The following is a 27,287-nucleotide window of genomic DNA, read 5'->3' on the forward strand; positions in this document are numbered from 1 at the left end:
GAAGCCTACTCTGTGGGACCTGTTATCCAAATACCCTGTTAAAAACATAAAAAAGAGAATGTAGGATTTAATGACTTTGATGTTCAGTGGCAGCAAATGAACAACACCATAGAACCTCTACGTTTTTGACCCTATTTTATATTTCATTAACACAACATGTACATATAATTCGGTGAATGTAATCCAACTACCATGGCAGAGTGCCTTCATCTGCAAAATAATTGGTAAATACATTTCTATACTGTGAATTGAATCTCAGTGTCCATATTCATTGTTTAATATCCTCATGAATCTAAGAAAATCCATGCAGTGGATCTATAAATAGAACACCATCTCTGTTTCATACACAGTTATTAGAATACAACATGCCTTAACAAGATCTACAGGAAAATCAACATTTACATTCTGGGGCTTGTGAAAGATACCGCACTTATTTAGCCATTATTCCCAATGTGCACTCTGAAAAACTTCTAGCTTGAGAATAGTGACAGTAAAAACAAGAAAAAAATAAAGAAAACACTCTATTTGTAGAGCATGATTGCAACATAGGCTGTACCCACTTTTGTTTACTTCTTTTTCTTCATCTTACGATTCCACAGGTACACAGCTGTAGCTATCTCCGCAATCCCCATCATGCGACTGAACTGCAGCCAGTCGACTGCCAGCCATGCCAGCCAGCTGTAGCCCTGGATGTAGTAGCTGTGGCCGTGGTCAGCTGTTGATCATGGCCATGGCCACATTAGCGTGTAATTGCCCCAACAGTAACAAATTCTCACAACTTTGATAATGACATAATTTATGCAGCATGAATTCGGAATATGCATCCACGATTATCAGTATTTCACAATGCTTGGGAAGTCAGCCTTTCTGTTCCCCCCCCCCCCCCCCCCCTTATTCGGCTTCCTGTAGGTTGTTAGTTCTATCTGTCAACCTATGAATCACATCAGATCTGTTGTTCATAGCTGATATGATCAGCCAGTGAATATGCACCTTTAGCTAGCTAGAATGCTTCTGGTCCAATTGTAAGCCCATCCACATGGACAGCCGTCCAAGCAAGCAACTGAGAAGTATCCTTTTTCTGAGACTTGTAGTTGTCACACTACTTATTCTCTGAAAGTTGTATGTGTGAAACTGAAAGCTGATATACGAAAATATATAAATGCTTCTACTCAAATGATTTTTGGGAGGAGTAATGAACCTCATGATACCTGCCTACCCCCTCCCCCACTCCTCCCACCTTTAGATTTAAAGCTGAGCTTGATAGTATTGGTAAAAGTTTACTGACAGAAATACTTTCACAGTGATCTAAGATACATAAGGAAGAATTTTTTAGGCTTTTTCCTTTTCTTTCTTCTTCTAAGAAGCAACTATACTAATAGTGAACATATTGTATATTTTAACACCAATCTCTCGTTATTCATCAGTAGGGGGTCAGAAAGAGAAACCAGGATTTACGTGCAGGGAGTGGTACCACAGGTAGCAGGGGTTGTGTGGAGGGGATTGGGTGGTTTTTTGAGGATCTCAGGAAAGTGCAGAAAGAGCTTCAGTTTTCATAGGGGGCAGGATAAACATGGGAAGTAGATAGACACAGGAACAATCAGTATTGTAGAATGAGATATTCACTCTGCAGCGGAGTGTGTGCTGATATGAAACTTCCTAGCAGATTAAAACTGTGTGCCGGACCAAGACTCAAACTCGGGACCTTTGCTTTTTGCAGGCAAGTGCTCTACCGTCCGAGCTACCCAAGTATGACTCATGCCCCGTCCTCACAGCTTTACTTCTGCCAGTATCTCGCCTCCTACCTTCCAAACTTACTAAACACAGTTTTCCAAAATTCCTTCACAGAAGAAGATGAAGTAAATATTCCAGAATTCAGATCTAGAACAACTGCCAATGTGAGTAACTTAGACGTAGATATCCTCGGTGTAGCAAAGCAGCTTAAAACATTTAAGAAAGGCAAGGCTCCTGGTGCAGATTGTATACCTGTGAGGTTCCTTTCAGAATATGCTGATAAAATAGCTCCATACTTAGTAATCATATACAGCCACTTGATCATAGGAAGATCCACACCCAAAGACAGGAAAGTTGCACAAGTCACACCAATACCCAGAAAGGAAATAGGGGTAATCCACCCTAAATTACAGACACATATCACTACCATCAATTTCCAGTAGGATTTTGGAACATATACTGTGCTTGGACATTATGAATCACCACAAAGAAAACAATATGTTGATAAATAGCTAACATGGATTCAGAAAATGTCTGTCTTATGAAACACAATTATTCTGACAAATAACGAATACTGTTGACCAAGGATGTCAAATTGATTCCATATTTTTAGAATTCAAGAAAGCTTTTGACACAATTCCTTACAAGCGACTTCTAATCAAACTGCATACCTATACAGTATCATCTCAGTTGTGTGACAGTATTTTAATTTCCTATTAGAAAGATCACTGTTCATTATAACTGATTGCAGGCTTAAAGTAAAATAGATCTGGCTTTCACCAAGGAAGTGTTATAGGCCCTCTATTATTCCTGATCTACATAAATGATTTAGGAGGCAACAATGGAAACTCCAGGTAGGAATATCAACAATGTAGGAAAACATAGACTGCTATCTACTGTAAAGAACACATCTCAAGTTGCAGACAGACACAATAAAAAGACACTCACTTATAGCTTTCAACCACAGCCTCCGTCAGTAAAAGAGACATACACTCGCACAATTCACACACACATGCACAAGCAAGCACACCTCATGCACACACGACTGCCAACTCCAGCATCTCGGGCCAGAGTGCAACATGACGTGAAATGCAAGCAGCATTCTGGAGGGTGTGGGGAAAGGAAAGGGTGAGGAATAGTAGTGTGTGGGTGGGGATAGAGAAATGAATGCTGTCATGTGGAGTGTGCAGGGACTAGCTGCCAACACACGCTGTGTAAGGAGATTGTGGGGCATGGAGGCGGGGAAAAAGGGAGCAAACAAGCAGAGGAGCAGGAAAGACAGGTAGATGCATTAGCAGAGGGCTGCAAAAAATGGGGTGGAAGATGAGAATGGGGAGGAGATGATCAGACAGAAGGAGTGGAAACTGTTGGGTGGAGGGTGTGGGAACAGTATGTTACAGTAGGTTGAGGTAGGGATAATAATGGGAGCAGAGAATGTGCTGTAAGAATAACTCCCATCTGCGCAGTTCAGAAAAGCTGGTGGTGGAGGGAAGGACCCAGATGGCTTGGGTAGTGATGCAGCCATTGAAATCACATGTGTTATGTTCAGCTGCTTGCTGTGGCACAGGGTGGTCCACTTTGCTCTTGGCCACAGTTTGGCGATGGCCATTCAGCCTTGTGGACAGATGGTTGGTAGTTGTGCAATGATTGCAGCAGAGCTGGTAAATGATATGGCTGCTTACACAGATGGCCCAGCCCATGACAGAGTAGGATAAGCCTGTGACTGGATTGGAGTAGGAAGTGCTGGGTGGGTGGATTGGGCAGGTTTTGCACCTAGGGATATGATCCTTGTGGCAAGGGGTTGGGACTGGGAGCGGTATAGGGATGGACTACGATGTTGTGGAGGTTGGGTGGGCGAAGGAACACCATTTTAGGAGGGGTGGGAAGTATCTTGGGTAAGATGTACCTCATTTCAGGGCACAATGATAGGTAATCAAAGCCCTGGCAAAGGATGTGGTTTAGTTATTCCAGTCCGGCCCAGTACTGGGTGATGAAGGGGACATCCTCTGAGGCTGTTTTTGGGAGTGTTGGGAGGATTGGGGGTGTGAGGGGGAGGGGGGGGGGGTCACATGGGAGATCTAGATATGCCATCCCTGGGAAGCCAGGCTGTATGTAAGGGATTTTTTTTAATGTGGAAAGGATGACAGCTGCCAAAATGCAGGTACTGTTTATGGTTGATGTGTTTAATGTTGACGGAGGTGTGGATGGAGCCATAAGAGAGGAGGAGGTCAACACCTAGGAAGGTAGCACACTGGGTTGAGGAGGACCACATGAAGTGGATGGTACAGAAGATGTTGAGGCTACGAAGGAAAGAAGATAGGGTGTATTGGCCCCAAGTCCAGATCCTAAAGATATCATATGTGAATGTGAACCAAGCTAGGGGTTTGGTGTTTAAGAAGGCTAGGAAGGTCTCCTCTAGATGGTCCATAAAAAGGCTGGCATAGGAGGGTGCAATGTGGGTGCCCATGGCTATGCCACAGTTTTGTTTATATACCTTCCCTTCAAATGAGAAGTGGGTTAGGATGGAATTAGTAAGATGTATGAGGAACGAGGTAGTGGGCTTAGAGTCTGAAAGACATTGGGAAACATAGTGTTCAATAGCAGTAAGACCACGGGCATATGGGATCCTGGTGTATAGGAAGGTGGCATCAACAGTGACGAGTAGGGATCCAGGAGGTAAAGGGATGGGGATGGTGTAAAGTCAGTGAAGAGAGTGGTTGGTGTCTTTGATGTGGGAGGCTAAATTATGGGCAACTGCTTGGAGCTGTTGGTCAATAAGGACCAAAATTCTTTCAGTGGGGGCACAATAATCAGCCACAATAGAGCGTCCAGGAATTGTTGGGTTTGCGGATTTTGCGGAGCATGTAGAAGCTGGCTATGTGAGGTAGCATAAGGGTGAGGAAGGAAATAGATTCAGGGGAGATGTTCTGGAAAGGGCCTACAGCTTCAAGCAGGGACTTGAGTTTGTACTGGACTTCTAGGTTGGGATAACTCTGGCAGAGTTTATAGGTGGAGGCATCAGATAATTAACAGAGGCCTTCTGCCAGTTAGTCACTGCAATTGATAACAACAGTGAAAGGTGCCAGCCAGTTCCTTCACTGACTCTCCACCGTCTCCATTCCTTTACCTCCTGGATCCCTACTCGTCACTGTTGATGCTACCTCTCTATACACCAGCATCCCTCATTCCCATGGTCTTACCGCTATTGAACATAATCGTTTCCAAGGTCCTTCAGACTCCAAACCCACTATTTCATTCCTCATACAACATTCTAATTTTATCCTAATGCACAACTACTTCTCATTTGAAGGTAAGGTATACAAACAAATGCGCGGCATAGCCATGGCAACCTCCTATGCCAACCTTTGTCTGGGCCATCTAGAGGAGACCCCCTCGGGAGGGGGGGGGGGGGGGGGGAAAAAAAAAAAAAAAAAAAAAAAAAAAAAAAAAAGCGTCAAACCCCTAATCTGGTTATCCGGTTCAGGTGTATTGATAATATCTTCAGGATCTAGACTCAGGGCCAAGACACCCTATCTTCATTCCTTCACAACCTCAATATCTTCCCTCCCATCCACTTCACATGGTCCTCCTCAAAACAGCATGACACCTTCCTAGCTGATGACCTCTTTCTCTTTATTGGCACTATCAGCACATCTGTACACATTAAACACACCAACCACCAACAGTACCTGCATTTTGACAGCTGTCATCCCTATCACACCAAAAATTGCTCCCATACAGCCTGGCTACCCAGGGACAGTGTATCTACAGTGACAAAAACTCCCTTGCTCAATATGCTGAGGGGTCTCACAAGGGCCTTCACAGACAATCACTATCCCCCAGACCTAGCTCGCAAACTGATCTCCCATGTCAACCCCCTCCCCCCCTCACACCCCCCAATTCTCCCACCAGCCCCAAAAACAGCCCTTCATCACCCAGTATCAGGCCGGACTGGAACAACTGAACTACATCCTTTGCCAGGGTTTTGATTACCTATCATTGTGCCCTGAAGTGAAAGACATCCTACCTGAGATACTTCCCATCCCTCCTGCAGTGGTGTTCCATCACCAACCCAACCTCCACAGCATCTAGTCCATCCCTATGCCACTCCCAATCCCAACCCCTTTCCACAAAGATCATACCTCTGTTGAAAATTCAGGTGCAACACCTGCCCAGTCCACCCACCCAGCATTTCCTACTCCAGTCCTGCCATAGGTTTATCCTACTCTATCAGGGGACGGGCCACCTGTGTAAGCACCCATATCTTTTATGAGCTCTGCTGCAATCATTGCACAGCTTTTTATATTGGTATGGCTATCAATCAGCTGTCCACCGTGATGAGCAGCCATCACCAAACCATGACCAAGAGCTAAGCAGACCACCCTGTGGCACGGCATGCAGCTGAACATAGCACACTTGATTTCAGTGGCAGTATCACTACCCAAGCCAACTGAGTCCTTCCCTCCACTGCCAATTTTTCTGAACTCCGTAGATGGGAGTTATCCTTACGACAATTTGTCTGCTCCCACACTTATCCCGATCTCAGCCTACAGTACCATAATGCTCCATCACCCTCTGCCCAACAGTTTCCACTCCCCCCCCCCCCCCCCCCCACCACCCCCTCTCTGTCTGATTGTCTACTCCCCATTCTCATCTCCCATCACCCACCCTGTTTATTTGCAGCCCTTTGTCAATGCATCCACCCATCTTTTCCTTCTCCTCTCCTTTTTTCCTCCTTTTTATCCCCATCACCCTGCCCCACAACCTCCTTACACTGCACCTGTTGGCAGTCTAGTCACTGCACACTCCAACAAATGGCATTCGTTTCTCTCTCCCCACCCATACACTACTATCCCTTCCCCTTCCCTTTCCCCACCCCCTCCAAATTGCTGACTGCACCACATGTGATGTTGCATTCCTGCCAGAGATGCTGGAGCTGGCATTCAAGTGTGCGTGAGGTATGCTTGCTTGTTTGCACGTGCGTGTGTGTGTGTGTGTGTGTGTGTGTGTGTGTGTGTGTGTGCGCGCGCGCGCGCACTCATGTGAGTGGGTTTCATTGATGAAGGCCGTGGCCAAAAGCTATATGTGTCTTTTAATTGTGCCTGTCTGCAACTTGGCATGTCTTCTTTACGGTAGATAGCAATCTGTTTTTTCCTACATTGTTGATTTATGAGACAGTCTAAGCAGCCTTCTTAGATTGTTTGCAGAGGATGGTCTCATTTACCATCACATTAAGTCATCAGGTGATCAAAAGGAATTGCAAAACGATTAGACAAGATATCCATATTGTGCATAAAGTGTCACTTGACTCTAAAACACAGAAAGTGTGAGGTCATTGGCATGAGCACTAAAAAGAATCCAGTAAATTACTGTTACATGATAAATCACACAGGGCTAAAGGCTGTAACCTCAACTATGAATAACTTACATTGGAATGATCACATAAATAATGTGGTGGGGAAAACAAACCAAAGACTGCAATTTATTGGCAGAACACTTAGGAAATGTAACTGGGCTACTAAAGAGACTGCTTACACTATGCTTGTCCACCCTCTTCTGGAGTAGTGCTGTGCACTGTAGGGTCCACATCAGGTTGGATTGATGGAGGACATCAAAAGAGTTCAAAGATGAGAAACTCATGTTGAATTATTGTGAAATAAAGGAGACAGTGCTATGGATAAGATACATAAATTGGAATAGCAGTCATTAAAATAAAGGCATTTTTCACTGCAGCAGTCTTCTCATGAAATTTCAATCACCAACTTTCTCCTCAGAGTGTAAAAATTTTTTGTTGGCACCCACCTACATAGACAGAAATGATCATCAAAATAAAATAAGAGAAATCAGAGCTCGTGCTGCTCGAGAGTGGAACAATAGTGAATTAGCTTAAAAGTGGCCCAATGAATATTCTGCCAGTCAGTTACTTGTGAAATGCAGACAGATCATGTAAATGTAGATCTAGATGTAGATGTAGATTACCAGCAAGGAATGCAGACTCAGAGTAACAGCAGTGTGAGTGATTGTTTTCATTTTAAAGAGCGGTATTCATATAACTGATAAAGAGAAGTAAAAGAGGGAGATTCAGTAAGTAACATAGTAAGAGCTCAGATGGGTGAGTAAATACCCACGCAAAAACTGTATAGACAGAAGATGCAACCAAGACTTTCAGATGCTGTTGGTAAATGGGGGTAGTTGTTTTTGGTTTTGTTTTGGATTAAGGCACAAAAATAACTGGGGTCATACACGCCCAAGTCAAAACTATGAAACATGAAGACGGAGAGGAGTTAAAAAACAACTATACATCAGCCCCAATTGACAGAATAGAATACAGCTAAAAACAGGCACGTGGAAAAAGGGCTAAAAGAGATACCATACAGAAACGAGGTCCAAAAAACTAAAAATTAAATGGCCTTTGCCAAATTGCTTTGGTAGATAAAAAATAACAAGCGAACATTCCATTGGAGGACATTCATGAGGAGGAAGAGATATACGGGTGTCAACTCGGCAGCCACCAAGTGACAGCCAGTGTAGAGTCGCTACTGCAGGACACAGAAGCATGAGGAACCTGCTCCATGGGGTCCACACAAGCATCGGCTTGCTCGTGCGGTTGATCCACAGAGTCCAACACTGAAAAATGGTTGGTGATGCACACCGGTGAGACAGAGGCCAGCCGGGCTAAGGTACCACGTGGCGACACTCTCGAACATAATCTTCGAGTTGGCGAAGGAGAAGACCGTTTGCGTTTGGTGGACTTCTTCAAGCCTTTGCGTTTAGAGGAAGACTCGTGTTGTTTGGCTGGAGGGATGGAGGAAGTCTTCATGGGAGTACTCCTTCTGTCCTTTCCAGCCTACTGGTTGGCTAGCTGGTGGCTTCGGCCCTTGGGGCGAGAGTTTGATGGCTTGATGCATAGCTGGACTGGAGGATGGCAATGCTACCTTGACACTTGAGTGATTTCACAACCTCAGAACTGAACTGCAGGTCTCATGTCTGCGTGATGATGTCCTTCATGGAGGGAAGGGTAACAAGAACAGAACTATAGGTATCGGATGGGAGAACGCAGGGTTTGCGATAAGCCAGTAACTTGCGAGCTGGATAAGGCACCTTTTCCTTTACCCAGATCTCTTGAACAACTCACTCATTAAGATACACTGGACAATCACAAGAGGAGGCGGAATGGCCACCGATGCAGTTGATACAGTGGGGGGAAGGAGGTGGACAATGGCCCTCGTGCGCATCCCTACCACAGGTGGCACATGTGGCTAGGTGTCGACAAGACGTTAGAGTGTGATTACAATAGTGATACTGGTAGCAGTGCATCAGGTTTGGAATGTGCAGCCGGATGGTGATAATTTCATAGCCTGCTTTCAGCTTGGACAGAAGCACCAATCTATCAAAGCTGAGAAAGAGAGTGTGCGTGGGCACTAAGGAGGAATCTACCTTTTTCATTACGCAATAGACAGCAATGACATCTTGATCAAGAAAGGTAAGATTGGATTTCAGCCTCAGTTAGACTGTCGAACAGCCTGCTGTAAATTACACCACAGGAAGAATTCAAAGTGCTATGGGCCTCAACATGAACAGGGTAACCATGGAGAAGCAAGGCAGCAAGCAGTTGTTGTGCTTGAGAATCAGAAGTGGTTTCCAAAAGCAAAGTGCCATTCCGTAAACAAGAGGATTTTACAGGTCCAGCAATTGCATCTACACCCTTCTGAATAATAAATAAATTTAACGAGGCAAAGGACTGACCATCTGCGTAATGTGAGACCACGAGGAACCGTGGTGCAGCAGGAAGGTTCTTTGAATCATTAGCCTCATTATGTTTATGTTTTGTAGATGTTGAGTGGGAAGTAGATTGACTCATCGTGAGGAAATGAGGAAATCCCCCACGATTTCCAGCATCTCAGATGGCACGTTCCTTCCAACACCTGATAGAAGGACCAATTGGCAATTTGAGAAGGTTAGAGCTCAGGCAATCACACCTCCCTGGGCCTGACCTGTACCAGGGGGTACATGTGAAAATGTACCTGTTGACTCTGGGCTGGAAATTACACATTATCCCAGTCACTTGTTATGTGTCAAAGGCATGGGCCAGCCTTCAGGAGTGCACAGGGAGGAAGAAGTAAAAGAGGAACCTTAAACGCCAAAGTGGAGGAACAAGAGGAGAAGTGAAATGAAGAAAGGAAAATGGAGTGAAAAACAAAGGTGAGACTGTTCTTACGTAGCGACAAACATTGCGGAACATTCCCAATAACATCCTAGTCATGTTCCCCAAGGGAGGGGAAAAAGAATAACAAGAGGATGGACATGCAGCACGAAAGGGAGAAAATGCTGCCCATGGTAGCCAATCGAACCCACCAAAGAGTGGTGAGCCCCCTGGATGGGGGAGGTAGTTGTGCCACATGGAGATCTTGACAGATACATGGTTGGCGATTGAATTGCAAAGTGTAGTAAATGTTTGTGTTTAAAGAAAATGTCCCCAGCTGCAGTTTATCACCAACTATTGGAAATTTTTTGAGCAGTTATAATACCAGGAAAATAGGTGTGATTTTGATGCCAGGAGCTTGATAAAGGCAAAATAAATGTGTGAGACAAGTGAAAGTCAGGGCAGCTAAGCACCTCCACCTTAGATGACAATGTGTACCATGTCAAAGAGTTGATTTAAGAACTACTGAAAGATGTGTTCTTGAAGGGTACTATGGAAACTTTCAGATGAGAATAAAGTCAAGAGAATGGAATTCTCTCTCCAGCACTTAAGATGCTATCGATCAGAGGTTGTTCCATTCTTGCACCATTTCGTCACAGGGGATAAAAAGAGGATGCATCATGTGATACCTAAAATAAAGAAAGTGTCAATGTGATTGAGATAACCCCTCCCCCAATACTGTGTCAATAAGAAGTTAAAAGCAACAGTATGTATGAAGAAAGTTAGGGCTACAGTCTTTTGGGACCCACTGGGTTTGATGCTGGTTGATTTCCTCACAAATGGAAAAATAGTGAATTCTGTCAGTTGCAATGCCAGGCTGGAATGAATAAAGGTGTTTCAGAGGAAATAACTGGTATTACTTTTGAAAGGTGGCTTGCTCGTTGCACAACAGTGCTCAATTGCATATGGCCTCAGTTATGCATGATGGTCCAGCATTTCCAGGTGACTGTATAGACATACAATCCCTACAGCCTGGATCTCACACCAAATGATTTTCATCTCTTCAAATCATTAAAGAATCACCTGAATTATTGTCACTTCTGAACTGATGTTGATGTTCAGAAATCTGCTTTTAAGTGGCTTCTAATCATGCACTCTAATTTCTTTTATGCTGGTTTTCTTCAGAGTGGTTTAATGATACAGTAAATGCTTTGACAATGATGATGGTTACATGTAAAACTAATTAGTACCAGAGCCCAAGTATTGTTGCGTATATCTTTAATTTCCTGAATACATATTTTCTCACTGAGGACTTGTTTCCTTACTTTTTGAACCACCCTCATACTTTACAGCTTTTTGAAAAGTTTATATAATTCCTAAATTGCACAGGCTTCTGAGTGATCTCTCCCCATCCCCTCTCATATCCTCCCTTCCTTCACCTGTGATATTGCACACTTCACTGCAATACATTTCCTGTTATATTTGTGAACATCTTATTCATTTTAATATAGGTAACATGTTCATTCAAACTCCAAAGTCAATGCATACATTTTCTTGATAGGAATTAACCACTCATTCTATAAGCAAAAGTAGTCCTAATGCCTACCATGCGCCCATTTGTTGGGTGTTAAATGTACTTACTAAACCAAATATAAGAACATTATTACAAGAAAAAATATAATAAAATATGATACAGATGGTAATCAGGCATCACATTTTTTTTTCCAAATGCTATTCCTGTTCATTTACTCTGTCATACCCAGTGAAATGAAGCCCAAGATTCTCAGTGCATTCTGCTCAGTTCACTCACACAATATGTTGGCACTATATACTTCTTAATGATTTGTTTATATGTGACACTGAATTTCTGTAGTAGTATATTTATAAGCTAGTGGTTTCTCAGTTATTATTTGGGATAGTGTATGAGACACAAACATTAACTAGAGAATGAATAGATGTACCAGTATTTACATTTGATGTGTCCAAAAGTTACACTGTAATATTTCAGAAGACATGCTTTTTTTTTAAAACAAAAAATGACTGCAAGATGTCACATACACAGACTCAGATTATTGTAACTTAATAGAACATTAATTTCATTAGACTGTACTGCTGGTTCATGGTGTTGACAATAATGGATAATCCAACAAGTAAAAACATTTGTTAAAAATCTCCTTGGCATGAATTTTCACAGGAATTTATCCAATGGGGGATGAAGATACTAAAAAAGTTGTTTCATTATATAGCTGTGACAGTTAATTTGAAATATATTATATTATAAGAAAAAATTTTTGTGGGAGGTACATGAAACTTTACATTGCATATCAGTGGTAGTTATCCACTCACTATTTATTGTCAGTAGATCACTATTTTATCCAAAAGGTACAAATAAATCACTAGTATGTATTAAGTATATAGTTCTTTACTATTATTACTTTCTTACCTCAATGATATCAAATTATGTTCTTATTATTTATTTATTAATTTTTTTTTTTTTTTTGCATTATTAAAGCCGGCAATTATCCAACAATGTAAGCATAAAATATTCACACATCAAACTTTTATTCATGTATCAGTAATATTAGGTTCTTTCATTCACACAACAATTGAATATTCAAAAACATCACAGCAATTGCGATAATCTTGCCAAATAATCTACAGAGTGTTCAGGAAAAACATTTACAAACCTTCAGGAATATTAGAAATGAGAAAAACATTTGTCAAGTTTTCCCTAATTTAGATTCATAATGAAACTTCAATATCACTGTGTTCTAAGTGAAAATCAATAACTAAAATAATGATGTTTTGCCATGGAGACATGTTTCGATTTGAAATTTTGCTGCATTTGAGGTCAATTCACCTTGAATGTTTCATATGTGAAATGATTAGTCACTTGATAGGTTGACATGATTACTAGCTGAGGTCACACAAATGGGAGGGTTGTCTCACTTGGCAACTTAATGTTAGAATAGACTAAACCTGCAGTTTAGTTGCATTATGGACAATCACTTCTATAAATAAATGATAATTTTACAATGAATAAAAATTCTGTATTCTAGATCCCAGGAGGGGACAGGTGCCTCTTATAGCTGCCCCCCCCCCTCTACCCCTGTCAACAATGTTGTCCATAGACATTATTTACATGTCAAGAAATCTGTTTATTAAATGTATATTGGACTGCAATGTCATTTTCAGTGTTGTGCCATGGAAGCCAACTGTGACAGCATGTCAGTTATGGCTGCTACACTAGCTAATGGTGGTATCTGCCCAATCACTGAAGAAAAAGTACTGAAACCGGAGTCTGTGCGAGATGTCCTCTCTTTAATGCACAGCTGTGGAATGTATGATTACTCAGGACAATTTGCATTCAAGGTAATACAAAATTAAAATTACATAGCACAGTTGTTGTCACTGTGAATCATACATTCTTGCTTGCACTTAGCTGACATGAATGTGTATAATAGTTACTTATTTTCATTCTTCCTGGAAATTATTTTATGTAATATTAAGTTGTTAAAATATACAGATAGGAAATTTGTTCTCTTTTGCATGAACTTGTTTTGTCAGCACTTAATACAACATTTGTTTACTGATAAACTTGAAAAAACCTTTACAGGTAGGCCTCCCAGCAAAATCTGGTGTCTGTGGTGGAATGTTGGTTGTAATACCAAATGTTATGGGCATTTGTACATGGTCTCCACCATTGGACCCTTTAGGAAACAGCTGTCGTGGTGTGCAGTTCTGTGAGGCAAGTAATTGTACTTCAAGGATCCTAGATACAAATATGGTGTTTGTCAACACTGTTATGCATTTAGGAAGTAACATACAATGTATGAGTATAGGCTGTAGACATGTACACTTCACAGTCTCCTACAATATTCTATATCTCACATAAATTTCTTGGATATTCCAAGCTACACTTCAGTATTCAGAAACAATGTAAATCTCATATTGCAATGGCAAGAAGCACATCTGTCAAGCAACTTACAAACCCAACTTAGTAAATACAGGGCTATTACAAATGATTGAAGCGATTTCATTAATTCACTGTAGCCCCATTCATTGACTTGTGGTCACGACACACTACAGATACGTAGAAAAACTCATAAAGTTTTGTTCGGCTGAAGCCGCACTTCAGGTTTATGCAGCCAGAGCGCTCGAGAGCGCAGTGAGACAAAATGGCGACAGGAGCCGAGAAAGCGTATGTCGTGCTTGAAATGCACTCACATCAGTCAGTCATAACAGTGCAACGACACTTCAGGATGAAGTTCAACAAAGATCCACCAACTGCTAACTCCATTCGGCGATGGTATGCGCAGTTTAAAGCTTCTGGATGCCTCTGTAAGGGGAAATCAATGGGTTGGCCTGCAGTGAGCGAAGAAATGGTTGAACACATGCGGGCAAGTTTCACGCGTATCCTGCGGAAGTCGACGAATAAAGCAAGCAGGGAGCTAAACGTACCACAGCCGACGGTTTGGAAAATCTTACGGAAAAGGCTAAAGCAGAAGCCTTACCGTTTACAATTGCTGCAAGCCCTGACACCCGATGACAAAGTCAAATGCTTTGAATTTTTGGCGTGGTTGCAACAGCTCATGGAAGAGGATGCACTCAGTGCGAAACTTGTTTTCAGTGATGAAGCAACATTTTTTCTTAATGATGAAGTGAACAGACACAATGTGCGAATCTGGGCGGTAGAGAATCCTCACGCATTCGTGCAGCAAATTCGCAATTCACCAAAAGTTAACGTGTTTTGTGCGATCTCACGGTTTAAAGTTTACAGTCCCTTTTTCTTCTGCGAAAAAAACGTTACAGGACACGTGTATCTGGACATGCTGGAAAATTGGCTCATGCCACAACTGGAGACCGACAGCACTGACTTCATCTTTCAACAGGATGGTGCTCCACCGCACTTCCATCATGATGTTTGGCATTTCTTAAACAGGAGATTGGAAAACCGATGGATTGGTCGTGGTGGAGATCATGATCAGCAATTCATGTCATGGCCTCCACGCTCTCTCGACTTAACCCCATGCGATTTCTTTCTGTGGCATTATGTGAAAGATTCAGTGTTTAAGCCTCCACTACCAAGAAAAGTGCCAGAACTGTGAGCTCGCATCAACGATGCTTTCGAACTCATTGATGGGGACATGCTGCGCCGAGTGTGGGAGGGACTTGATTATCAGCTTGATGTCTGCCGAATCACTAAAGGGGCACATATCGAACATTTTTGTATGCCTAAAAAAACTTTTTGAGTTTTTGTATGTGTGTGCAAAGCATTGTGAAAATATCTCAAATAATAAAGTTATTGTAGAGCTGTGAAATCGCTTCAATCATTTGTAATAACCCTGTATAATGAAAGAATAAAGATCATCTTTATCCACCAATCTGAAAGTTGAAGAGATGATAAAACATTTCAGATTTTTTAATTTCTCAATGAAACTGGATTATGAAATTTACAAAATTCAAAGAAATAAACAGAAGACTATAAGTCAAATCAGTTACAAAAGTGTCATTCCAGGGAGAAACAGAGTAATATTTCAAAATAAATAGACTACAAACATCCTGATCCACCCCACCCAAGCACAAGACCTGCCTGATTCACCCACTCAGCACATCGTACTCTAGTCTTGTCACGGGCTTATCCTTTCTTATCTGAGTAGGACTACCTGCGAAACTAGCCATGTCATATGCAACTTCTACTGCACAGCATTTTATGTGGCCAAGAACAAATTTGACCACCCAGTGGTGGAACATGCTGCTGAGCACAACATGCTCAGGTTCAATGGCTGCTACACAACCTGTGCTATCTGGATCCTGTCCCTGAGCACCAGCTTATCTGAGCTATGCAGTTAGGAGTTACCCGTGCAACACATCCTTCATTTCTATAATTGTCATAGCCTCAGTCTTCACCAATCCACAGCACTTGTACCCTCTACCCAACAGACAACCATTCCTCTGTCCTGTCACCGTATCTCAACCCACACCTCCATGGCATGACCACCACACACTGTACAAACTCACTGAGTCCAGTGTGTGTGTCACATTCATATACCATCACGTGCACTCTCTCCCTCCTGCATTCCTATCTCAAAAACTTGCTCTCTCTCTGAACTGACAGCTATACTTCCCTAACCCCACTTTCTGCCCCATCTACCCACTCCACCTGATACAACATGTCAACCCATTCCACCTGCCAAACTGCAGTCCTGGGAACATTTAAATAAACTGAAAAGTATGTTGTTTTAAAAATTACAAGGAAAGGAATGGCTGACCGTTTCTTACTTTCAGGATGCCAAATTCCCTTTACTTACCAAAAGAAACAGTTAAAAGTAGGTAAAACTGAAAGTAGCTCTTTGGAACTTGTGTGTTCCTTTCCCAGGGAGGGAACAGGGATAGGTTAGAAGAAGTAAAAAATGAGGAGCAGACCACTCACATCCCACTTTGAATGGGACATGACTACTGTGAGGATTACTGCGGGAACAGAGAAAGATGAATGATAGGGCTTCAGAGACAGTGGGATGTCAAATATCAGTTTCGTTTTTTCTGATTTTAAGTGTTTGTTTTGCAAGTACTTTGAATTGAACCTCCTGGAGACAAATCCCGACTAGCCATTATATCTTCTAACTTTACAGCTGTCTTTCTCAAATGGATTTTTATTTTGGAAAAGTATATTTTTGTGTTAAGTTCATTAAATATATTTCAAGACTGAAGTAGTAAATAAACTTTTGTGTGTGTGACAATGGTTGAAGAGTTATCACTGACTGTCCTATGACTGACTATCCTATGACTATAATATCAATGAGTTACTGTTGGAATTGACAGACTCTTACAAATACCTGGGTGTAACACTTTGTAGGGATTTGAAATGGAATGATCACATAAGTTCAGTTGTGGGTAAAGTAGGTGGTAGACTTTGGTTTATTGGTAGAATTCTGGGGAAGTGCAATCAGTCCACAAAAGAGACTGCTTACAAATCACTTGTGCATCCCGCACTAGAGTATTGCTCAAGTGTGTGGAACCCATACCAGATAGGACCAACAGGGGATATTGAACATAAACAGAGAAGGGCAGCACAAATGGTCACAGGTTTGTTAAATCCATGTGAGAGTGCCAGAGAGATACTGAAAGAACTGAAAGACTCTTGAACAAGATGGATGTAAACTATTCTGAGAAAGTCTATTAACAAAGTTTCAAGAACCAGCTTTAAATGATGACTCTGGGGATACCCTGTATGTATCACTCACATAGGGACCATGGAGATAAGATTAGAATAATTGCTGATTCAAACAATCATTCTTCCCACACTCCATATGTGAGTGGGACACTAATAACTGGTACAACGGGACGTACCCTTTGTCATGCACCTCACAGTGTTGCAGAGTATAGATATAGATGTAGTCTCTAATAGTACATTACTAAGCTTCTGTATAACATGAAGAGATATTTTTATAAGAAATTTTACAGTTTGTTTTATATCCAATAGTTGCTACACAGAAATTGTGGTGTTTGCTATATTTTAACACTAATCTGTTTTTGAATCTGCACATTTAGTTGTCATACAAAGAATATCATATTATTTCTCATATTTATATTCAGTTATTTCAGTTGAGCTTGTTACTTCATTTCAAATGCCTATATTTGAATTTTACAGCTGCTTGTGGAAGAATTTAATTTCCATCGATATGACAACTTAAAACACGCAACAAACAAGAAAGATCCACGAAGGCACAAGTATGAAACAAAAGGCCTGAGCATTGTCAACCTTTTGTTCTCTGCAGCCAGTGGTGATGTAACTGCTATGAGAAGGTTAGTTATTGTTGTATTACAATAATGGAAAATTCTGCATGGAAAAATATATAAAATAAGGGAAAAGCAACCACTTACCTATAGAGGGCTACACAAGGCACACAGAAATATGTAATACAAAACACTTAACACTAGCTTTCAAGCTCTTGATCTTGCGTTTGCTCACACAAACACAGGTGTGTACATTTGGGTGTGTGTGTGTGTGTTTTTGAATGTGTATCATGAAATCTTACTAAAAAAAGAACAAGAGCTCAAAAGCTAGTGTTAACTTTTTCTATTACATTTTTCTATGCATTTCAGTCTGCTATAGGTAACTGGTTGCCTTTTTAGTATTTTTTCATGTTTTAAGAAGCACCAAATAAAAAAACAGTAAAACTTAATAAAAGGACATGTTCTGGAATACTGGTAAGAATGTTGTTTATCTGCAGTGTGTAATAGATCAAACAAAGCATGCTAAACAAAACAGTTGTCAGATTTTAACTTTCTTCTCATATACTTTTTCCGTAATAATTGTAACAATACCCTCAAACAAGTGAACTGTAAAATATCAAGCATTAAGTTGTTCGTACTTTCCACTCACATTAAAACTTCCATGACAGTGCAACACCACATGAGAGAGGAAGAAAGGAAGATTAGAGTTTAATATATTGCTAACAATAAGATCATTAGAGACACAACACAAAGTTAGGTAGGACAAGGATGGAGAAAGAAGAAGGAGATGGCAGCTAAAATGAAAAATAAATCCTAAGATGTGCAAGCCCCTGGATCAAAGCCACAGACATGCCATACCTTGCATCTGGAGACACATAAGGTGCAAGAAAGGAGTCAGCAACAGTTAAACAAATGCCAAACATTTTTATTATGCAGTTTTCAAAAGTCTATAAATAGTCAATAAAATTTTTCTGGGTTTGTGACCACATTTTCAATATGTAAAACTACTGACTTTTGGTTACTGTTGCAAGTGACCTTCTTCAGGATGTTTTTGGTTACTGCTGAGTGAGAAAACAAACGGTAAACAAAAACACCCTGAAGAAGATCACTTGCAGCAGTGACCGAAATGTTGGTAGTTTACATACTGATAATGCGCTCACAAACAAAGAAAAATTTTATTGATTGTCACAAGGGCTGTGGAAGCCTACATTTTTAGTCAATAAATACTTTTTTAAGTTCATGGTGCAGAGGCTGTCCATAAATACATCTTTATGTCACAGTTGGTTTTAATCTCAGATCATTATCACAATGCCTTTACATCTACATGCTAAAATGCATTATTAGTTGTAGATGGTACTTTTTATCCCACATTAAGCATTCTTTTAGTTCTGTTCAAGAATGAAAGTGAAAGTAATGACTGAATTTATAGCCTTTACAAATTGTACAGACATAGTATGTATGACATTGAAGAGTTTCCAAAATTCTACCATAAAAATGTTTCTGGAAATGGTGTAACTCATTTTCTGATGAAAATTTAGCTTTTAAAACTTTCGTAATTTAAAACTTTTTAAAAATTCTGTGTCATCCTCCAATCTTCAATGAGTTAACCTTTGGCTCTCCATGGGCCACCTTGGAATCTCACTGGCAGCCTTAATTTAGTTCAGATTCATGTACAACATCTCTTTTGTCTTAGAATCAAGCTGAACTTCATATTAACTTACCAGAGTAGCTCAGATCTTTATTTGCAATTAATTTATATGATCTCCTTTTCAGTCTTGTTGCATTTTTCTTTTTTTTGAATCCAGGCTATAAAACAGCCACCTACACACTTCTGTACATTATAAGTCCACCAGCAGATACTTATCAGACAGATGTCACATCTTCTATGTTAAACTTTATCTCCTAATGACTGCAGAATTTGAAAGAAATGGATTTGTTCTACAGTATTCTCTTTCATTAAATATACCAACAATTTGAAACTATCCAGGTGATCTAGTGTGCAGAAGCAATTGCAGTGGCCATCATGGTATGCACAAGTTAAATTATCCCACATAAAAAATGAGAAAAAATGTTCCCCATATCACACAATATCACAATAACCTTTTTTTTTAAGTAACTGGACATGATTCCCCCTTGTGTGCCAGTTTCTTCTTCTTGCAGTACCTCTTACAGTCAAAATGATCAATTATTTATTGTCATATCTAGAGGCTTCAAGTGATAATTAATTTTGTAACTGAGAATAGAGCAATTAAAAATTGTAGTGAGTGACCAAGGACTGACCACACTAAATGGCTGAAGGTTTCAGTAACTATGCATAGATGAGGATATTTGAGCAGAAATGACTAGCATGAAGAGCTGCATCAAATGGCTCTTCAGACTGAAGACCTCAACTAGATATCCTGGTCTCTGTCTTCTCCTACAATTTTTGCCCTCAGTGGCTCCTCTCTAGTACAATAGAAGTTATTCTACTATGTCTTAACACATGACTTTTCGTCCCATCCATTGTTCTTGTTAGTAGTTTCCATGTATTTCTTTCTTCCCTAGTTGTGTAAAGAAAATTCTCATTATTATTTTATCAGTCCCCTTCAATTTTCAGCATCCTGTTGTGACATCACATTTCATGTGCTTTGGTCCTCATCTTTTCCAGTTTTCTCACAGTCTGTGATTTACTTCCTTTCAAATTGTGCTACCGATGTAATCTCAGAAAAATTATTTCTCAACTTAAGATCTATATTTGATAAAGGTACTTGTAAAATTATTTTGATGTGGAACGCTCACCTGGTCACAGCTAGGATGCTTCTTTTGTCCTCTTTGCTGTGTCTGTTGTGCAATGATGGAGTAGAAACTGTTAATTAGCTCCCATAATGGGCTACTTAATTTATACTCTAAAAGGAAAACAATGCTACCTAGTGCATCTGATACCTTTAGCTGGACCTCCTTACACTATAGTTCTTAACCCTGTAACAATATTCACAGCAAAACCAACTGTACACACCAAATCAAGTCTTTGTTGTTATGTCACCTTCATCATAGAATCACACATTGTGACATAGGTGACTTGTCAATTGTAATATTACAAACAGACCAACAAATGTAATGTTAAGTTACAATATGTACTTGATTATCTGGACTAATTATTGTCGTAAGTCATCTGCGTAATAAAAAATCTGAATAATTGAACGTGTGAGGAAGCGATTTTTGTACATTAACTCTAGAAAGAAGAAAGATAGGTTGCTACTCACCATAAAGGTGACACGTTGAGTTATAGACTGGCACAAAGAAAAGACTGTTACATATTCTTTGCCAAAGCCTGCTTCAGGAAAGGAAACACACACACATTCATTCACACAAGCAAACACACCTCCACACTTGACAGCCATCTCCAGCAGCTCAGAATGCATTCTCATCCAAGCTGCTGGAGGTAGCAGCCATGTGTACATGAGGTGTGCTTGTTTGTGTGAATGAATGTGTGTAGTGCGTATGTTTCCTTTCCTGAAGACAGCTTTGGGCAAAAGCTAAATGTGTAATAGTCTTTTTGTTGTGCCAGTTTGCAACTCAACATTTCATCTTTACAGTGAGTAGCAGCCTTTCTTTTTCCGTGTATTGTTGATATTCCAATCTGCTAGCAGCAGCATGGATCAATCGTCCAACGCTTCCAGTCGCATTGAAAACAGTGACATGGAGGCGTCAAAAGAAGAGCAAAGAGGTGTTGTTTGTTTTCTGGCAGCAGAAGGAGTAGGAGGAACGGACATTCAGCAACGAATGTGATAAGTGTATGATGAACAATGCATTTCTCTTTGCAAGGGTCAAGGTGTGGCACAAGTGCTTCAGGGAAGGACGGGTGTTGTTAGCTGATGATGTGTGGTCTGGAGCACCACACTACATTACCAATGACATCGTCCAGCTGGTGGATGCACTCATAACCCAGGACAGCTGAGTGATAGTGAAAGCCATGGTCAGATTGAGCATTGGAAGTGTTCACAACATCATGAAGGAGCGACTGCACATGTGCAAAGTGTGTGCCCAGTGGGTGGCCCACAGTCTTCAATCACACTAGGAAGCATGTCGAATGGCCCACTGTCTTGCTCATCTGCAGCGCTATGCTCGGGAAGGGAATGCATTCCTGGCATGAGTGGTTGTTGGTGATGAGTCAAGGTATCATCACTTCGAACCAGAATCAAAACAACAAAGTCTCCAGTGGAAGCATCTAGGGTCACCACCACTGAAAAAAGCCACGGCCATCCACATGAGTGCAGGAAAGGTTATGCTGATGTTCTTCTTTGACCAAGATGGCCCCCTTCTGATTCACTTCCTGCAGCACGGGACAGCAGTGAATGCTCAGTGTTACTCACAATTACCTTGACCTCCATTCACTGAGTGATCAAACCAAAACGACCAGACAATCTCGCCCATGGGGTCATTCTGCTCCACGATAATGCAAAGCCTCATTCGGCCAACATAGTTGGGGCTCTCCTACAGAAATTCAAATGGGAGGTACTCAGCCACCCTCCATACAGTCCAGATCCCTCTTCCTGTGATTGTGCCATTTTTGGTCCCCTTAAAAAGGCTGAGAGGGACAAATGATTCACCTCGGACCACGACGTCCAGCTATATGTGCGGAACTGGTTAACATCACAGCTCTGGGAATTTTATGAGGCAGGCATTCACTGCCTTGTGTCACAGTGGGACAAGTGTCTCAACAGTCAGGGTCAATACTTCTAACATACAAATACTGGTTTCTGTAATTATGCTTCCAGCTTGTTTCTTTTTGAATGCCCCTTTTAGTACAGCTGAAGGATGGGTTGACATATTAATGTAGTAAATGTAGGAAGTTTCCTTTTTTACCTTTTTTCTAAGTTTTCGTTTTATTTTATATTTTTACTTCAGGGATAAAAGTGTTGTCTTGCCAGTCAATGAATATTTCAGTGTTTATCCATGCCATTTCATGGTTTTTATAAGTAAAGGGAACTCTGTTATTTTTGAAGCACCTGGGGTTTTTGGATTTTTCAATGAGGAGCAAAGACATTTTAAGGGTCCTGGTGGCATTTGCACAAACTAACATTGTTATTTATTCTTTTCTACTTTTATGTCCTGGAGCTGAACTCTTTCACTGAGATGCAAAAGATTTTTCCGGTAATTATTTTCAATTTAATCTGGTTTCAGCTGCTTTTTAAACAAAGTCCAAGTCAGTTATTTTTGTCCAGTTCTTTTGTAAAACTGGCTTTCAAAGGATTTGCTGCATTTACAAAGGTTTTGCTGCATTTATATCAGTTGACATTTTTTCACTTTGTATTTCCAATTCACGAATTTCATAACGAGATTTAAATCTATACAACCATCCAGTACTTGCCACATATGATACATCACCAGCAATTTTTTTTTTTTTTTTTTTTTACTGTAATGCCTTCTCACACATCCAAGGATTAGCTATCAGCTACTCAGTTGATCTAAAAACCAACAATACAAAACTTCTTACAGATATTCATTTTCTTGGTTTCTTCATCAATTTTCAATGTTTATCTAGTCTTCACTATCAAGTCTGCTGGTGTATTTCAAAATTGAATCAGTATTCTACCTTAATATTGCTTATCATAGAAATACCTACACAATCCTTATCAACTAACTGAAGACCAATTTCTTCATTTATTAATGAATCAATAACGTTTACTTTATGTTTAAGAGATAACATCACTTCTTGCACTTGTGGCATAGCAACTGACAGCTGTGTCATTCAAACAATAATGCAGTGCATATTGTCTAGCTCAAACAATAATGAAATATGCGAGGCAGAGATCTTGCTGGACGTAGGTAGGTAGTGCCAGTGCAACATGTCTGTGCACACATGGACTGAACTACAAAGATATTGACCATCAGTTCAGAAATCTTCTATACTGTGACAGAATTTACTTTTGAGGCATTTTTCCTGGTCAACTTCAGTATTTTTTAGATCTGTGTTACTTTTCTCTGTTTACCACAGAGTCAACACCACAGGTGTTTACTCCATCAATGGTGTGGTGAATGACAGACCTAGACAATTGAATGGAACAACATTGCTTTTACTAATGAATCTCAATGAATGTTGATGGTCGGATTAGAGTCTAAGAGAGAGACTTTTGAACTATTGCCTTATGTGTCACCACACTGGTCCTGCTTTGAGTATTATGGTTTAGGGTGGTATGGGATTCCACTCTCACCCCCCTTTATTACGCCTTGCTGGTACACAAACCAGCCAGCATTGTACCTCTGAAGTGTTGGAGCCTGTTGTCCTCCCATACCTTCAGAGCTTTCCGACAGCCATATTGCAACAGGAAAATGATGATGATGATGATGTTCAGTTTGTGAAGCTCTGCACGGTTATCAGTGCCCGTGCAAATTCTGAACCTTTGCTCAGCCCAATCTCACCACTTTCATGATGATGATGAAATGATGAGGACAACACAAACACCCAGTCATCTCGAGGTAGATGAAAATCCCTGACCCCGCCGGGAATCGAACCCGGGACCCTGTGCTCGGGAAGCGAGAATGCGACCGCGAGACCACGAGCTGCAGACTGCAACAGGATAATGTGTGACCACATGTGACATGCAATTTTCAAGACTTCTTTATCATCCACCAGATTACATTGCCCGCTTGGCCTCACTGTTCTCCTGATCTATTACCAATCAAAAACATCTGGTCTGTGACTGGCATGGGATATGCCATCCACTGCTACATCAGATCAACTTTGGCATAAAGTGGAAGCAGCATGGACAGCTATACCCCAACAACACATTCAAAGCCTCTTTGATTCAATGCCAAGGCATGTAGTAGTGGTTATAGCCAGCAGTGGTTGCAGCACTCTACACTGATTTCATCGTCTTCCTCAGTTCAAATTGGGCTGTATTTTCAATCACCTTCAGTGTGTTATCTTCCAAATCAATTTGGCTGTAATATCTCCAGTCCTTCTTGCTGCTGCATTTTGGATGGCCAGCAGAGTATCTACATAGAGGATGGTGCCAGAGTGACTCTGGTATGGCATGTCATTTATAATACAAAAAGAGTAGTGGCTGTTATATTGAGCTTTATGGTGCATGTAGTTGTATATGTTTCCAGAGAGGAATTTCTTGTCACTATTATGTATAAGTACTCTTTGCTTTGTTCCCTAAACACAATGACATCCAGCTTTTTCCTTGAAAACCATAGATTATCAATTTATAGAGAGGTAGGCCACAGTCTGAAGTATCAAAAGTTTTTTTTATGCTCAAAAATGATACCAGACACACACATTCTGTTATAAAGGCATCTGCTAACTTTTGTGAACAATTGATTGATAACATGAGTTGTGCTGTAGTATTTCCTGAAACCATACTGATTACGTAGAATTGCGCTGTGAAATGAATTATAATTTTCTATTGGACACTGAGAAAATGGAATCCACTTGCAAAGGAAATTGCTTACAAATCACTTGTATGACACATTTTAAAATATTGCTTTAATGCATGAGACCTGTACCAAATAGGACTAACAAGGGATGTTAAATGTATACATAAAAAGGCAGGACAAATGGTCACAGATTTGTTTGACCTACTCAAGATTGTCATGGAAATGCTTACCAATCTAAACTGGCCAAAACTTGAAGGTAGACTCCAACTATCCTGTCAAAGCCTAAGTTTAAAAAATAAGTGTTGACTGGAGAATCTAAGACTACATTTACCCCAAACATATAACTTCCATAGGGATTACAAAGACAAGGTTAGACAATTACAGCATGCACTGAGGCATTTAAGCTGTCATTCTTCCCACACTGCATTAAAAAATGGAAAGGGAAGAAATGCTAATACATAGTAGAATGGGAGGTACCCTTTACTATGCACTTTTCAGTGGGTGACAGAGTGTGGATGTAGCTGTAAGACATACTTTCTACTCCAATCAGCTGACTTACAATGCCTAAAGAAGAGTTCAGCACTTGTTACTAGCTTGTGAAAGTCAAGCAGAAACTCAAAGTAGTTTAAACAAAGGAAAAGGCACAGCAGAAAATTAAAAGTGCAGAACACCAGGAAGGATAGAAAATAACAAAATTCTGCTGATTGTGTATGTACAGTATAGTACAAAGCATACATGGTTAAATTAATCATTTGCTTAGCAGACTACAGGGAGCAAAATTTAGCATACAAAGCTGACACCTCTGGCAGCAATGATGACTCTAACCCAGTTGGGCCTAAAGTTGAACTGAGCTTGGATGACAGATAAATGTCCATTTTCTATTTTGCTTCAACTCTGTGCAAGATGTGATTAATTGTAGTGGCTGACAATTAGTGGCATGCCAGTCCTTCAGCAACATGTGCCCTCACATGGAATCACCGTGACATATGAGGTGGAATCCAAAATTTTTGGGACTGGCTGCCATCTGGAAAGTAGGAGTAGTTGATCTTTGCACCACTAGCTGGCGAGAGCTGCATATCTGATGAGTCAGTGTGCGGAGAGGCATTCAGCTGGGAGGACGTGTTACGTGTCCACAGTGATTTCCGTAATACACTGTGTTTGGTGTGTGGCGATTTTACGATGAATCCACGAACAGAACAGCACATGTGTATCAAATTCACCGGTGAAAAGAGCTGGATTTATGGTTATGACCCAGAGACGAAACAACAACCATCCCAGTGGAAGAGCCCAGGCTCTCCAAGACCCAAAAAAGCAAGACAGGTTAAGAGCAAAGTGAAGAACAATTTAGGCTACCTGCTAGAGATAGTACCACCAAACTTCTTTTTCATTTGGTTTCCTAAACCAAACAAGAGAGAGATGCAAAAATTAGACATGGGAAAGTAGAAAGGATTGAGCCTGAATCAAAAGCTAAGCAGTCTCCAACACCGTCATTTATACTTTGAGAAAAACTGACATTAGTTCTACCTGTTAGGCCACTTGAATTTATGTATCTGATTGACTAACATCAATGCTAATTAACTCATAAATGGTCAAATGTATTGAATTTTTTTTCTCAAAACAAATATTTCCCAGCAGAACATGTCCTACAACACCCTTATGAGCTTTTCAGACTGTTTCTGACTACCATGTATAAGCAGTGCATGCAAACAGTCACCGAAATGACTGAACATCAAGTACATAACACAATACCAGTCCAAAATAAAAAAAACCTCATTGGTTCAAAATACTTAACACAATCACTGCTTGATTAAAAAACCTGATAATCCACCCTCACATGTTGGTCATATATACACCATACAACAGTTTTCACAGAAATGTTAAATGTAAACTTAGTAGTATGACTGTCAAAAGATAAATCATCAACATAGTAGAGATAGAAAACAAAATGCCAAAATCAACTTTAAACACTACTCACACTAGCTGCAGTTTCTCAAAATCTTATAGAGGTATTGCATGAGTGCTAGCATTTCCCATAACCTTTTGACATAGGTGTTGCTCATTTACTCACTCGACTGGGACTGACTGTTTTGGGCATAATCATTTGAAGACTGACTAGGTTAGATTTACCCATTCAGGATGGACTGCAAGTATTAACAGTAATTTTGTTTATGAAATATCTGGTGATCTAGGAAATCAGAAAAGTTCATGAAATCATTTTATGCATCACTACATTTACAGGTACATGTGTCATATTGAAAACTACAGTAAACTATGCAAAATTATTAATTAATGACTTAATCATTTAGTGAAGCAT

The 27,287-nt window shown here is 40.5% G+C and overlaps 1 protein-coding gene across 4 annotated transcripts in view; it reads left to right on the plus strand.

Annotated features, from left to right (window-relative positions):
- LOC124624733 (glutaminase kidney isoform, mitochondrial) overlaps nucleotides 1-27,287 on the plus strand; it is a 127,224-nt gene that overhangs the window by 75,408 nt on the left and 24,529 nt on the right. For all 4 annotated transcript variants that reach the window (XM_047149125.1, XM_047149126.1, XM_047149127.1 and 1 more), the window contains 3 exons: nucleotides 13,070-13,246; nucleotides 13,491-13,622; nucleotides 17,526-17,680. In XM_047149125.1, coding sequence (XP_047005081.1) covers nucleotides 13,070-13,246; nucleotides 13,491-13,622; nucleotides 17,526-17,680 — 464 coding nt within the window. The remainder of the gene's footprint in view (nucleotides 1-13,069; nucleotides 13,247-13,490; nucleotides 13,623-17,525; nucleotides 17,681-27,287) is intronic.

Source organism: Schistocerca americana, chromosome 1 (genome assembly GCF_021461395.2).
Source record: "Schistocerca americana isolate TAMUIC-IGC-003095 chromosome 1, iqSchAmer2.1, whole genome shotgun sequence".
Lineage (NCBI taxonomy): Eukaryota > Metazoa > Arthropoda > Insecta > Orthoptera > Acrididae > Schistocerca > Schistocerca americana.